This window comes from Sylvia atricapilla, chromosome W (assembly GCF_009819655.1).
Source record: "Sylvia atricapilla isolate bSylAtr1 chromosome W, bSylAtr1.pri, whole genome shotgun sequence".
Taxonomy (NCBI): domain Eukaryota; kingdom Metazoa; phylum Chordata; class Aves; order Passeriformes; family Sylviidae; genus Sylvia; species Sylvia atricapilla.
The window spans coordinates 11,023,776-11,039,669 of record NC_089173.1 but is presented as its reverse complement, the minus strand read 5'-3'; the positions used below and the strand labels follow the sequence as shown (position 1 = coordinate 11,039,669).

At 43.5% G+C, this 15,894-nt stretch overlaps 1 protein-coding gene and 1 long non-coding RNA gene across 2 annotated transcripts in view; both read left to right on the top strand.

Moving 5' to 3' along the window:
• Positions 1 to 3,784, top strand: part of LOC136373288 (integrator complex subunit 6-like) — a 39,741-nt gene extending 35,957 nt beyond the window's left edge. Inside the window, exons 14-17 of the mRNA XM_066338189.1 lie at positions 193 to 424; positions 1,040 to 1,432; positions 2,808 to 2,901; positions 3,325 to 3,784. Coding sequence (XP_066194286.1) covers positions 193 to 424; positions 1,040 to 1,432; positions 2,808 to 2,901; positions 3,325 to 3,424 — 819 coding nt within the window. The 3' untranslated portion in view covers positions 3,425 to 3,784. The remainder of the gene's footprint in view (positions 1 to 192; positions 425 to 1,039; positions 1,433 to 2,807; positions 2,902 to 3,324) is intronic.
• The window catches only part of LOC136373300 (uncharacterized), a 71,181-nt gene extending 60,854 nt beyond the window's left edge, over positions 1 to 10,327 (top strand). Inside the window, exon 2 of the long non-coding RNA XR_010745620.1 lies at positions 10,242 to 10,327. This is a non-coding gene — a long non-coding RNA (uncharacterized lncRNA). The remainder of the gene's footprint in view (positions 1 to 10,241) is intronic.
• The last annotated feature ends 5,567 nt before the right edge of the window (positions 10,328 to 15,894 follow it).

Sequence of the window (15,894 nt, the reverse complement as noted above, 5' to 3'; positions counted from 1 at the left end):
AGGAATGTGCATGGAATCGTGCTGGTTTACAGAGTGGCACTGGGCTCTCTCTGGTTACGTTGGGTATCTCTGTTCTGAGAGCTGTCAAGTGTTCTGAAAGCTACTTGAATCTGAACACAGAGTGACTCATCAGTGGATTGGTGAAACAGTTGCTGTTTTGTACTGCTACTTAAATTATTACTTCCTTTTCAGGGTATGATGATAGATGAAGCTGATGAGTTTGTGGCTGGACCCCAGAACAAGATCAAGCGTCCTGGGGAGCCCAACACGCCGGCGTCGCTCAAGAGGCGGCGCAGCATGTCCCCCCTGCTGCGGCGGCCGCAGTCACCGCCCGTCGTCACCAACCACGTGGGTGGCAAGGGGCCACCCGCTGCTCCTGGCTCCCCCTCCTACCTGAGCCTCAAGGGTGTCCCAGCAAATAAAGGTATACTGAGCTGTGGTACAGCAGCTCGGGTGGTAGAGAGGTCTGGGGAGGAAGGGAAAAGGTTCTGCCAGTGCATCTGTACTTTGCTGTTATGTTAGGAGTGGATTTATTTTGTTGGTCTAGATAAACAGGCTGCTGCTACAGCTGATGAAATCTGAAATTAAAAAAAACTGTTTGGAGATAGAAAGTATCTCAGATCAGCTTTTAGTTTTTCTTTGTGTATTCTGTGGCAAAGAAGGCAAATTAAAATATGGTTGTTTTGTTTCCCACAAACAGGAATTTTCATACCCACCTATTTCAGCAAATGGAGTCAGAAGGAAGCTCCATTAGCTGGGTTTGGGAAAGAGAAGGAAGATATGAGTTTACTTAGGAGTCATGACATTGCACTAGGAATATAGAACATGGTGACTTCACAATAGTGATAGGAGATGTAACAGTCCAAAGGGGAAGTATTCTCTTGGTCACATCCACAGTTGAATAAAAGTATTAGAGTGTTGTCCAGCGCTGTCAGATTGCTACACAGCACTTCAGGCAAAAAGGATACAGAACTGCTTCTGCTTGATTCTTTTGATGCTGCACTTATGTACCAGTAAGATATGTATTTTTCACTTGTAGATACCAGTAACAGTGTTGTCCAAGATGGCAATGGAGAGAAGAAAGCAAAAAATTGTCAGTCAATGGAGAAGCAAATTGATGGCGTACCTGTGCAAATGGCTCCTGTGGTTCCAGCTGCTGTGGGAGAGGACGAGATGTTACCCAACAACTTAGACTCCTTACCTGTTGAATTCAATTGTTTAAGTGAAGATGGGTTGGATCATAAACCTGGTACCAATGATCTTGTTCGAGGGCCTCTGAATTATAGTGTGAGTGGAGATGACCAAAAGCGGGCCATGGAGTCTACTTCTGAATCTGTGCCAAATTCCTTTAAAATAACACCTACCATGTTGGAGGGAAGCAATGCTGACATCAAAATTAAAGTGATGAAAGAGGTTCGCAAGCCTGGAAGAAGTAAGTAATGTGTGTTTCTTTATTTTAGTAGTATATATTATATGTGGTGTGAGAGAGAAGAATTTTCCTGGAAGGAAGGAGCTATTTTCAGTGTACATACAACTTCAGATTTTGAATAATTTCTGGTTGCTCATAAATGAGCAATGGAGGGGCAAAAAAGGAGCAAATGCTGGGCAGGTGAGTTGAAGTTTAGACTTGTGCTTGGGAGGTTGAGTACCAAGTCACCCTGTTTGCCCTCAAAGACAGGTTAACTGGTGTAAGAGGTGCCCTGTAAAAGCAGCACCTTTCAGAGGTTTTGGTTTTGTTACCAGTGATGTAATGAGACTGAATGCTCTGCCTTAGGCTGCACTGCTCCTGTGTACACAAAGTGTACTTGTTGCTCTGTGTCCATCAAAACTCCCTTTGCAGGGCAAAGGCACATCTCTGTAAGGGTGCATCTTGGAATATGCTTGAAAGGGAGTAGTAACAGTTTCTAGCAAAGTGATCGTTTTTAAATTTTGTGAGGCTAACTAGTGATGAAACACTAAGAGTTGCAAACTTGTAAGAATGGAAGACTAAAAGTGACATTCTGCAAAGTGGGCTCATCCAATTTTATTCCAAATTCATGCCTAGTAAATGATGATGTAGAGTAAAACAGTGTGTTCAGTGTGAGTCACCTGTCTTGCTGCAGAATTCAAGCAGTCATCAAAGAAAGAAGCTAAATTGTAGTGGCTTGAATAGGTACATCTCTTCAGAGGTCTGACCATTTATGCTCCCTCTGCCTACTGCATTACTCAGAGCAGACTCTTGGTCACAGCACCATAAATGTATTCATACTGGGGTCAGTTATGGGAAGTAGTGAAACAATGCTGGTTTTGAATTTGTTTTCAATTTAATATGTCCAGTTTATTCTTTTGCAGTGGATGTATTTACCTTGTACCAATGAGACAGTCATGTTGTGCTCACACTAAGGGTTGATAATTTGTCTTTCTAGAGATCTAATGGCAACCTCTGCTTTCAGAAATGATGGCTCCAGGCCAGATCAGGGTTTGGTGGCCCTCTGCATTTTAACTGTGATCATGGAAATGGGAGGCTTCTCTCTATCCAGCCTTCATTTTCTGAGGATAAATGTTCCTAGCTGCTGCTCTTTAATGAGAACCTTAATCTTTGGTGCCACATTTAAATTCTCAGATCATCAATATTACTTTAAATTGTTCTATCACCTGTGTTCTGCTCTTAAAGCTAATGCAGGTGTTTTTCTTGCCTTATGTGTTTTATCATACAGAGATACATGAAACTGGGCTTCACTTTTCCTTTTTGGCTCTTGAGCTTTTCTGAAATTGCATCTGCAACATTCATTTTCAATACATGATTGAATTTTTATCTCTTTTTTTAGATTATGAAAAAATATTTTCTCTTCTTGAGGAGGTGCAAGGACCTATGGAAATTCAGAAGTATTTCATTGAATTTGCTATCAAAGAAGCAGCAAGGTTTGTATAGATAGAAATTACTTAGAAACATAAATTAAATATTAATTTAGATCATGGTAGTAAATAAAAATTTATCAGTGCTAGTATTTTGATTTTCTGTTTTGACATATTTAAATTATAATTGTTTTAGTGGTCAAACTACTGTTACATTTTTATGTAGTAAATGGTCCTTATTTAAACTTTAAATATGAATTAGAGAGATAACAGGTTGTTATTGAAGACCAACTGAAAATATGAGTGGGTTGGGATGGGGCAGATGTATTAAATTATGTTTTCTAGCCATTCTAATGCCAGAAATAAATAAAGCTCTTCCCTACTGGTAACAGAGAGCCTCTGGTAATACAATTTGTCATGGCTGAATATTCTTGAGTTGTTCAACTGTATTTTTGGAAGAAGAAATTTATATTGCTTTCTCTTCTGTAGGTTTAAAAAACGAGTCTTAATACAACACTTAGAGAGAATACTAGAGGAACTAGATTTCACCAGCCCACCCAACAGAGTTAATCATGTCAACAGTAGATAATAATGTACCGGCCAGACGAATGTGGACCAGGAATGAGTTTTCTATGCCACAGAAGAGTGGAAGAGGATGTAGCTGCTGCCCTCACCATCTCGGCAGTCAAGTGATTTTACTGTCACAGTTTGAGAAGAAGCAGTGGAGCTTTAACTTTAAGAGCCTGATTCGGCAGAAGCTGGGCTATAACCTTAAGGATTTGCTATGAAAGGTGTGGCTTTTTCCTGTGGAGGGTGCTCTTTGCTCAACAGGCAGAAGAAAATAACCATTGCTGCCCCTCCTGCAGGTGATGAGAATTTACTCATTTGAACGCTGTCGTTAGACATTTATGTGCTATAGGCAGCAAGTTGCACTAAAGTGAGGCACTGTCAAATGCACACACTGCATCGTGAAGAGAGCCCGTGTGTTCCCAAAAAAAACCTCCCAGAAACACCTGCACTGGTAAAATTGCATGTTGCCACCACAGAGACAAGGGTCTTGTTCCCAAGAACTGCTAGCCATGCCTTTAAACTTGAGATTCAGTGTAGATTGAGAGTAAAGAAACTGCTATTGTGTTAATAAAAGCTAAAGACAGCCCTGTGACTGTTACCACCTGATGGTCACTAAACAATCTACCTCAGACTCTCTTCTGTTTTGTCTGCAGACATTATGAAACTGCACCTGAGGCTTCCCAGGTCCCCGACTTCAGTTCTCTTTCATCCTGTGAGGAGGACGGAGATTCTTCAGGTGGCCTTGGCACACGCTGTGCTTTGGAAGCACTAAAAGGAAACGCTTTTAAAAACGTGTATTTTAATGTTCATACAAAAGAGATTATTTTGAACAGTATTGTTACCAGATCATTCATTTGATATTTTAACTGAATAAATTTTTTGGAACATATGTATATATAAAATAAACCATTTTATTAATTTTTAAGAAGTGCTAATCTGAGGAGTCTGTAGTGGGCAGCACTGAGTTCCTCCAGTTGTCTGTTACCAGCAGACTGAGGATATATTTGTAAATCCAGCTGAACCTGGTCTTTCACATCCTCAAACACAGCTTGTGGTATTAGCTGCAGAACGTGTTTGTACCCTGGAGCACTTGCCCAGGTGTCACTCAACTTGGCCTCTGGGGTGCAAATTTTTACTCAGTTTTGAGGGCCATAAGTTCCAGTTTACCAAACCCTTGGTTACCTGAGTTGGTATCCTCTCCTGTTTCTCATAACTTTTTTGTCCAAAGGCAATTCCATATATGACAGAACATACAAAGAAGACTGAAGCCACCTGCATGTAATTTTTTTTCTCTCTAAAGGAGTACCAATAATGTGCCAGTTTTAAGTGGCTCTTGGGATGAGTGTGTTTTCAGCTCTTCACTCATAACCTCCTCTGATCCTCTAACAGCTTTCTTTAAAAGACAGGTTAAAGTTGTGCTCATGCTGACTTGTGGTCTTGGCCTCGTATGGGAAATATCCCAGGGATTCCAGTGGACTGGCCAGGCAGGGAAACAGATTCTTGTGGTGAGCCTGTACTTCTCTGTTCCTGCTGGTATTTTTAGTACAAACCAGCCTGTGAGACATCTTTTCCATCCACTCTGAAGCAGTGGCTTTGGTTTCTTTGGAAGATGCAGTTTGACTATTGGAATGACACCAGTGAAATCCAAGAAGGAAATTAAATACAGCAACAGCAAATCTCTGTCATGCTGTATATGAATGAAGTGACATAGGGAAAGGCATTACTATAAATGTTCCCTGACTCTTAGAAATAACTTTTATTCATCTGTGCAGATGAATAAAATTGAATCTTTTTTAAGAACCCCACAAACACCTTGAAATGATACAAAGGGGGATTTACTCCTTCAACTTTCACATGGTAGCTGTTTATCACTGTGATGGACGTCCCATGCCAAATGTTGGACTCTTATAAAGGATTTTATTTACAGAGGGTCAGATATACTGTGCATACCTTGTAAAACAGCCTGGTTAAATGCATCAAGTTGCATGTAATGTGCTATTCTTGAAATAGTAGGTGATAAGAGGAGACAGCTTTCTTCCATGTAGTTAATGGCTGTTTAATTTTCATCACTGATTCCAGAGACACTTGATCATTGTGTGTCTGAGGAGGGGCCATATTTTTAACTAGTGACTTTGTTAGTGTGTAAATCTGCTCTTTGGTGGGATGCAGTTGGCTGCCAAATCAGCTGCAGGGAGCTGGTAACTTCCATTCACTCATTTGGAATCTTGTACCTCAGAAGCTACAAAATATTCAAGTGCAAGCAGTGAAAAATTTCCCTCACCTTTATTTTATCTGAATAGATTGAATTTGGGTTAGAGTATTAGGACAGCAGAAACCATATAGTGAACTGGACATGAGTCTTCATAAGGAAGGAAAGAAGATGTCCTCAGGGGTTGTGTCAGTGCAGAGGTTAAAAAAAAAAAAGTAGCAACACCAGTTGATGAAGAGCACGCATAGCCCTGAATTCCACATGGAAATGGCTCATTTAGGAAGCAGAAAATGCTCCATGACCGGTTTAAGAAGATTCTTAATGGAGATAATTCCTTGTGAGCCAGACTCCAGTGCTGGATGTGGATGGGACATGCCTTGAACAAACTCAGTCCCAAGCTGTGCTGGCACTTCAAGGACAGCCAGGAGGGCCACACTGGTGTCCGGCCTTGCCTTTCCTGGTACAGACCATGGCTCAGCAGCAAGAGCTGTGTCACCAGGGCTGTGACCTGTGTGACAGGTGAGCCTCTCGCAGCAGGAGTGTCCTTCAGCAAGGGCTAAGGAGAGAGAATGGGTCCACTGATGCATCCCGGAATTAGAAGTCATTTGTGCTTTGCACAAACTTATATTTTTGAGCCCTTGTTTATGTAAGGTTGAAATAATGTGACACAGTTGAATGTTGGGAAGTGTTACCTTTATTTTTTCCCCTGTAGACATGAAGGGTTTTTCCTCCTAAGCCATGCAGTTCTCAGGCTGGTCACTATGGCGGGTGTTGATTGAGTGCTGCTGTTCCCAGTTCAGGGGGGCACTGCATTCATGGTGGGCACATGTATTCTTGCCCAGGTTTAGCCAGCCTCAGAGAGTGATTGTCATCTTCCAAAATAGCAGCTGCAGAGGCTGTTACTGTGCTGTGCTTGACTCTGCTGTGGTCAAGCAATTGTATGTCTCCCTTTGCAGGAAACTAAAAAAAACCCTCAAACCTATTTTTGGGTTTGTATTTTTTTTCATCTGGTAATTTTCTCGTGGTTCTTCCTCTAAACTGCCTGGCTGAAATGACAGCAGTGTAGGCTGTTGAGTTTGATTTCTTTTGGTCTGTTCTTTAGTATCTACTATGAAACTTCTGATGGAAAAAGGCAAGAAATGTGTTACCTAACAGAAACAGTTAAAAAAACCTATAAAGCTCAATTACAGTGTTTCATACCAGCAACATGGCAACATCACACCTTTAACAAATGGACTTGAGAGTGCTTGTCTTGAGAATGTGCAACCTAGTTAAGCAGAAAACAAGGCCAAAAACACTTCAGATCTGACAGACAGGAGGTTTGGCAGAGATCTGAAGGAAGGATATTAGTCACTGGAATTAAAAAGCTGCTGCTTGCAGGTCTGCAAAAACAAGTTGAAGTCTATCCTAAGTGGAAAAGGAAGGAACTGGAGAAGAAGAATGCCTTGAGATTTAGCAAAAATCTTCTGGCCTGCAAGAATTGTTGAACTGTATTCTAAATCTGAATCTTGAGATAATTTCAAGGAGGATGGACTAAACAAAAAATGTTGAACTTTGCTGAAATTATCCATTCAGTTGAGCTGCAACCTTGCTTGTTCATCACTGAAAGACTCTTGGCTTGGCTTTGGCATTGGTGTTTTTCTTCTCTCAGTCTGTGATGTGGTGTTGTCTCTTGGTAGTGGCTAAAGCAGTGTGTCAGGGGAGCCCTGTAGTTGTCCAGGGAGCTGGGAGTGCAGACGGGCTGTGGAAAGAGTTGGTGGAAAATGGAGTTGCTGTCTGTGTGCTGTGGGAGGTGGTTCAACTTCACCTCTTCCACATCAGAGCCTTCATTTTAAAAGTGCACAAGATGCTTCTCAGGGCCAGGAGCACAGGTCTGGTGCCTTGAGCAGCTGATTACTCAGAGTTCAGAGGATGGATGCGCCAAGGAAGGAGTTAAATTGTTGTACAGACTTGTGCAGCCTTGTGGTAAATGCTGGAGGATATTTCCATAGGCAGTGGAAGAACTGAGCTGCACATGCCTTCAGCCACATGGCTTTGCCAGGAACAGGGACTGGTGGTACCATGTAAGGAAAAATGCCCTTTAGCAGGAGCTTAGAAGTGCTCAAAGCAGCTGCTTATTTCTTCAGATTTCTTGAGATTTTTGGGATGAAGCTCTCAAACAATTTATATTGAAGTCCAGAAGAATAGTTTAGCCTGGAAAAGGTGGTGGAATGGAAATCTCAGATGAGATTTTTGCTGGAGATCTGATGTTTTTGAGAGCCTGGGGAAGTTTTATCTTTACATCTGCAGTGGGAATTTGATAGCTATTTCCTAGTCCTGGACCAGCTCCAGCTGCAATGGAAGTAACTGGATCCTTGGTATTTTTATATGCTTGCTGTCATCTCAATCACTGTCACTCCTCTAATGCAGTCTTGCATAATGTCCCTTAAAATATTGGACACCTCTGGCAATTTGCTGAATCCTAGTGCTCCACTTGCCACTGCTGAGCAGCTGGTAGGACGGACAGAGCTTTTTGGAAATGATCCCCATGGTATGTGCTCATTTAAAAAGTACTTAGAGCCCTGCAGGATGTTGAACAGGAGGAGAGGGTTATAAAGCATTTTGGTATATAAAGCATTACTAGGGCAAAGGTCTTTTTGCGTGGTCAGCCTGTTTCTTGTCATTTACTCCAGAGCAGGTGTATATTTTAATGTTAAATTGTATTTGTAATTGTTTAATATGTAGAATATATCAAAGAGAGGTTCAGCCTTTTGTAAAGGATGGAGTTGGGAGACTTCCCCCCTTGCTTCATCTTGCAGCTTTGACCCATGTGCTTGTGCAGAGGTGGCTCTTACAGAGAAGGATGCTGGGCTGTGCTCAGGTTTTCCACAGGGAGGGACTGCTCTGGAACCATCCCAGGTCTCAGATCAGTGACAAAAGGCAACTGGAGCTGATTTTTGCTGGGTTTATGGAATTGCACTTACTGTTTCTTGTGGTGGTAGCAGTGTGAGCAGTTCCTGTCTGGGCACAACTTTCAGAGCTGAGGAGGCTGTCAAGGTATTTGGGATTTGAGCAGCCACAGGTCTAGTGAGGGCATGCTGCTGTAGTGGCTGCCCGATCCCTTGGCAGTGGGTGTCTCAGGGATCAAGGGTGCTTTCCTAAGACAGAAATAAAAATGAGCCCTGTTCCCTAAGACTAGAAAGTGATTTTAAAAAAAGGCATTTTGCTGACTGCAGATGATTATAATGCAGCTGCTCAACAGTGACATCCCAGCCATGGAAAAATAACATTGATTCTTTGAGCTGTTTTCCAGTCTGCACAGCATATTAAAACCCTTCATGCACAGCTGGCACATTTAACTTTGATTATGTTGTTGAAGTGACTGATCTGAGAGAAGCCTGGATCCCAGTTGCTTGCAGAATTTGAAAATAAGATTGTTCCAATTCATCTGCAGTTGGTTATTTTGGAAGAGAGACAAACTATCTCGAGCACTTTTAGGGCTGCTAATTAAAGTCTTGTGGCTCTCCTCTGAGAGAGTCTTTAAAGATGGATGGAGGGACTTACCCAAGGTCATATAGTGTTTCACTAACAAAGATGATTATAAAATCTGTGCCCTAATTTGGTCTTGCAGACTTGAATTATTTCTCTGGTGTGGGCAATCCCACCACAAACCAACACACTGGCTGCTGGGTTCTTATACATGTCAGTGGGTTCCTTTTTCCCTGTGCTCTCCCACCTGCCAGCTGGGTCTGGCATGGAAGCAGCGTGAGGTGGAGACAGGACAGGCTCCCTACTGCTTCCTTACAGAGGTGGCTGCAGTGGGTATCTTTTGGCTGGCAGTGTGCTTCTGGGGCTGGGAAAAAGCAGGAGCTTGGAAAGGAAGGTAGGAGGGCTACAGAGAAGCTGCCCAAGCCTGTAGGCACTTGTGGTGGTACTGCCTATTCGTTAGTTTGGCTTCTGACCTGAGCTGCTCCAGCACCTTTCCTTTCCCTGCTCAGTGAAAGCACATTTTGAAATTCCGCTGGCATCTTGGGTTCAGAGCTCTTCCCTCTGCACACACAGAACTTAGAAGCTGCTATCCAAAATAATCATAAGTGGAAAAGGAGACAGTGGGGGACTCAGGAGCTCTGGAAGAGGCTGTTTTAAGTGTATCACATCCATCAAACCCCCCTGCAGGAGTTCTGGCAGAGAACAGGAATGCCAGTGTGCGGCAGCAGCGTTTGGCTCGCTGGGAGCTGGATGTGGGCAGGACATGCCAGGGCTCGGCGAGCTGGGAAAGCTCTCACCGAGGTGCTGCTGCGGCAGCCCCTGCGGCTTCCTGCAGGTGAAACCGGGTCAGAGCGACTCCTGGGAACTGTCTCTGAATTCCCCGCAGGAAAGGCAGTTACTGGTGAGTCAAGGCCCAGGCTTTGATGGGAAATGGTTGCTGGATAATAGGTTGAGCGGTGGGGGTGGCTTTTCTTCACACATCAGGACCCTGAGGAGGCTCTGACCTCGTGGGGCAGCTGAAAGCTGTTTTTTGTCTGGGTTCCAGGTGGCCAAAGCTGAATTCCTGCAAATGTAGATACAACAGGCTCTCCTTCCCATAGTCTGTCTTGCAACCCTGGACTTGGTGTACCCACTGTTGAAGGGAGAAGGGGTTGTTAAGGTAAGGAGATGTTATAAGCGAAATAGCCGAATTGTTTTATATAAAGAAATTTATTAAAGTCAATTTGGTTACAAAGAAATGAAAAAGTCCACCACCAAAAATACAATTGCTTGTTGAAGATGTCGAGCCCTGGGACTCGGCACCTGGTGAGACAAGGTTGGACTAACGGTCTATCTGGCAAAACAGTCCTTCTCTTGTTCACAAGAAATTGCTGCTGGAGCTTAGGTTCTTATACAGTTTTTGTGCCCTCAGGCTAGACTCAGGATGTAAATCTCTTCAGCCTGCCTGATATAGTGTTATTTTTTGCATTGCATAGTTATTCCCGGGTTTACTGAAGTCCTTTTGTCTTCCCCTCCGGCCTGGCGATGATGCCTAGGTGGCAGGTGTTTGGTCAGACAGTCATGATCATTCCTTGTCTCGGTCCACAAAAAAATGTTACTTCGCCCTGCGCCTCCAAATGCAAATGAAGTCTCTCCCTGAGTTTTAGGTTTTTCAGTCTGAATTTTACAAAAGGGGAGTGTAATAGACTGGAGACACAAGTAAGGATTCCAGTCAGAATTTATTAGATTACAGCAGGCAAGGCAAAGGCAAATACAGCGCTGGACGGCAGGAGAGTCACAGCTCTGCCAACTGCCGCACCGTGCAAAATTCCAGTCCACCTTTTTATCTCTTCTTTTTAGCTGACGTGTCCTTTCCTGTTGTACTTTGCGCATGTGCGACCTGTTGCTAGGGGGTCTTTTTCTGCCTCCCGGTGGTCGTAGCGATGAAGGCGGGTAGTCATCCTCCGGTTGCCTTTTCCCTTATATGGCAGCTGTGCTCAGGTTTCTGAAACTTAAAACTAATTAAGCAAGTACAGAAAAAGGATTGAGCAAGAGCATGTTTGCGTATGGCTTTTCTATAGGCTTAGATAGTAACATAGTAACTTTCTGCTATTTGAGTTGTTTGACCTCTAGTGAACAAAAACAGTTTATGTTCATCACAACTCCCCCATTTCTCTTGTTCTTACTTATTTTTGTTCACTGTATCTTTGCAGTTCTTGTCTAGCTAACTCTAAAGTTTCTAGATTTTCTTCTTCAGGTATCTGATTATACTTAGTTCTAAGGCACATAAAGTGTGCCTGCTTCCAGCTGGCTTTTCAGTTTATTAAATATACATGGTCCAAAGGTAAGCCCGAGTGCAAACAGAATTACTGGCCCCGCAATAGTAGAGAGCAGTGTGGCATTCTTTTGGATTAGTCCCATTTATTTTCTTTGTTCTAGCTGTTACCCCAATGGCTTCATAAAAAGGAGGTTGGATGTTATAGCAAAGCCAGTATTCTCTTGTTAAATCGGAGTTTGTTCTATTTAGAATGCCATAACTAGCTTCCATTATTTTCTAGAGGGTACTGTATGTTGAGACCTCCTTAGGGACCTCTGTTTCAGGCCCAACTGACTTCCCTGAATCATTATAATTGGTAGAGTTGACCTCATTCTGTTCTATTACCAATACCGGGTTAGGCCCTATTCCCTCGGGACTGTATAAAAGTGGTTCCTTTTTTATTAAAATCAAATTCCCTCTATCTCTTCCAGGTTCCCAATGCCTAATTCCCCAAGTTTTCCCAAACAGCCATTCTTGCTTGTCTGGCTGGGTGACATTAACATACAGGAAAGAGCAGGTTCCTATATAGGACATCTTTCCTGATGGGCCCCTCCATGGCTTAATGCATCCTACCAGTTCAAAATCTACTTTCAAGTATTCATCAGGTCCTCCCCCTGGCACCCAATCAGAGGCAATTGTTTCACAACCCCAGTATCCACAAAAATATTCTCCAGGTAAATTGCAATACCCTTTCCCGCGGTTTGAACTTGGACACATATAAAACCCCATCAAATTCAATACTTTTCTACAATGATCAATAGGAATCATGTTACATAACCCTACCTCAAAATTTGGGGCCCTTATTGTAGTAATGGTTTGCAAGGTCTGGGAGTCATCCCATCTCGTTAAGGACCACTTAAATGGCTGGTGTGGTGATGCCTCAATTCCTCTCAGGTTCAACATTAATAAAACAAAGGAGATCCATCCAGTCAGGTGGTGAGTATCATTGGGGGCATAGGAATGAGAGGTTGCCTGTGGATCCCTTCCCCTTTCAGACAGCAACCCGTTCCTTCGCCTAGGGTCTTTATTATTCCCACTCCTGGGACAGCTCTTCGAGTATTGTTTTATTGTCCCATCCTGGGGGTTCTTTCCTCCACAGTCTTTTACTCCTCTGCCTCGCTCGTCGACGGGTGCTTCGAGCCACGAGGGGTACCATCTTCTCGGCAGCAGGGGTATTCTTCAGGAGGTCCCCTAGGGTGATTCTGCTGCCTCTTGACATAGGAGTCTCAGTTATGGCTTTTAACTGGGGGTGTATCACACCGGATCCCCTTCAGGCGTGTGCAACAGGTGCAACCTATAATCTCTACTATGAATGGGATAGGTTCATTGGGGTGATAGCAATAATATTTTGGCTCTATCTCCAATGCATAAATCTTCCACCACTCCTCTGATTGTTTCACTAACCCCTTATGTTCAACTTTATATTTTAGAATCCAATCAGTTATGTTGCGCTGCAGTACCCAGCAGGGGCTGCAAATTCCTCTAGGGGGAGTTCTTCGCCCACAATGACTCCACCACCTGTCCCCCACAGACCTTACAAATATAGCAAACAAAAGGATAACAATTGCACTCTGGGTCTTTACACCTTATCTTAACATCAGAATTACAAATCAGTCCTTCCTTCGTATAGTGTGGTTCTGGTGCATATTCCACACGGTGTCTACACATTGACGATCTTTCCTCTGGATCCTCAGCCTCAGGTCTCCAGGATTTCTTGTCACCTTCCACTCTGGGGTCGGCTCACTCACTGGCCCTTTAATTCTGCTAGCATGAATCCACCCCTTTTCTGCTGTCCTGATTGCAGTTTCTGTGGTAAGCAATACAAGGTAAGGGCCTTCTCATTGTGGGGCCAAAGTTGTTTCTTTCCAGGACTTTATCATTACCCAATGCATTATTTCCTCTGCATTTAAAATCTAGTCCTCTTTGATGCCCTTTCAGGTGAACAACAGCAATTTTCCTAGGCCTCCTCAGGGCCTTCAGCAGTTTCCTGATTAGATCCTGGTGAATCAGGTCTTTTCCCTGGGAGTTCACCAACCCCAGCTCTTCCCATATTTTCCCAAAAGAGTGTATAATCCCATAGGCATATTGAGTCGGTATAGATGGTACTTGATTTGTTCTTCAACAACTGCAATGCCCGCAGTACAGCATAAAGTTCACAGGCCTGTGCCGACCAAGATCTACTTAGAGGGCCTGATTCTATAACTGCAAGTCCTTCTCCCCCAACAATTGCATAGCCAGAGACTCTTTTTCCATCAATCACTCGGTATGAGCCATCTACAAACAACCTATCCCCCTCTTCTAATTCTTTTTCATCCAAGTCTGGTCTTATTTTGGTTTGTTCTTCTATGGTAGATAAGCACTCATGGGCCAATCCATCCTCACCTGGTCTTCCGTATAAGAATTGGGCCGGATTTTGTAAGGCTGTCACCTCCAGGGTTAACTTTGGGGAGTCTAACAGGATTCCCTCATACTTCAAGAGTCGGGCATCCGTTATCCATTTTTCTGCCTTTTGTTGCAAAATTCCCCGGATATTATGAGGGGATAATACTCTCAGTTCCCCGTTGAAAGTGATTTTATTAGCTTCCTCCACAAGCAGGGCGCAGGCCACTATAGCCTGTAAACATGTAGGCCAACCCCTGCTTACAGGGTCTAACAGCTTAGATAAGTACCCAACAGGTTTCTTTTTTCCAGCCCACTCCTGGGTCAGTACCCCATAAGCCGTCCCACTATCTGTATTTACAAATAAATAAAAGGGTCTTTTCAGATCGGGTAGGCTCAGCACAGGGGCATTGACCAAATCATGCTGCAGAGCTTTCAGATGTTTGTCATCTTCCTCATCCCATTTCACTAGCCCTCCTTGGCTCAATTTCTCATATAAAAACTTAACCTTGATGCTATAGTTCTCAATCCACTGTCGGCAATACCCCATGAGGCCTAACAACTGCCTAATTTGCTTCTTGTTCCTTGGAGGCGGTATGGATAGTATCCCTTCTACCCTTTCAGGGTCTATTTTCTTTTCCCCCTTCCGTAGATAGTGCCCGAGATACTTTACTTCTTCTTCTACGAATTGCAGTTTTGCCTTAGATACCTTGAGCCCCTTGGCACTCAGGAAGTTAAGTAATCTAATGCTTTCTGCCCGTACTTTGTCCTCTGCTTCCCCCAGCAATCAGGAGGTCATCTACGTATTGGATAAGGGTCACTCCTTCCCCAGTCTGATATTCCTGCAAAATCTGTTCTAAAGCTTGTCCGAACAAATTTGGAGATTCCATAAACCCCTGGGGGAGCACGGTCCACCTCAGCTGCTGCCTCCTATGAGTGACTGGGTCTTCCCATTCAAATGCAAAGTAATCTCTACTCTTTTCGTCTAGAGGACATGTCCAGAATGCATCTTTAAGGTCAATTACACTGTAATATTGTTTTTCGGGACCTAATCTGCTTAGCAGTGTGTGAGGGTTGGCTACCACCGGAAAACGAGCTACTGTCCTTTTGTTTATTTCTCTTAGGTCATGCACCAACCGGTATGATCCGTCTGCCTTTTTTACTGGCAAAATGGGGGTATTAAAAGGGGACATGCAAGGTTCTAAAAGTCCTTTGCTTAGTAGCCTCTCGATCTCAGGCTTCAACCCATTCTTTCCTTCCGGGGAGATGGGGTATTGTTTGACCCTTATCGGTGTCTCTGGGTCTTTAATGATTACCGAGAAGGGGGGGTATATTCAACCTCCCTACACTATCAGTAGTGTAACATATTTCTGGGTTAATCTTTTCCTCATCCTCTACCCTCAAGGGACAGAGTTTTATTTTCTCATTTACTACTTCTATATTAATGCCCATTTCTATAATCAAGTCTCTCCCTAACAAATTATACTCTGCTTCTGGTACCAGCAGAAGGCTCCCTATTCCCATTTTGGATTTTGATTGTACCAGTACATCCTTAATAATAGGGACCTCAAAAGGCTCCCCCTTCGCCCCTACCACTTGAGCAGTTTCTTTTGATATCTTGCATCCCCCTGGTAATACCTGGACTGTCGATCGTTCTGCGCCAGTGTCCACTAAGAACTCAAATTCCTGCCGCTGAGGACTTATTTTAATTTTATCAAGGGCTCCTGATGTTTCCATGTCCTCAGCAAATAGAGCCCCTGACCCCTCTAGTCTTCCTTAAAGGCTCTCTCATCCCTCAGCCACTTCCTACAGTCCCTCCAAAAGTGTCCACACACCTACTTCCTTTTTCTCTACCCGAGGAACCCTTCCCCCATTTCTCTTGGTCCCTTGGCTTGTTTTTGGAGGGGCATCCATTCTCTTAGCTTCCCTTACTGCTGCCACCATCATTCTTACTTGTCTCTTGTCCCTCTTCATACCTTCTGTGATTCCCTCAATAGCTCATCCAGGTCTTTATTTTGCCAATTATCTAATTTTTCTAACTTCTTCCTGATATCTTCCCATGATTTAGCCACAAATTGTGTTTTTAATAGTGCCTGCTCCAACGGTGTCTCAGGGTCTAAGCCCGAGTACATCTGCA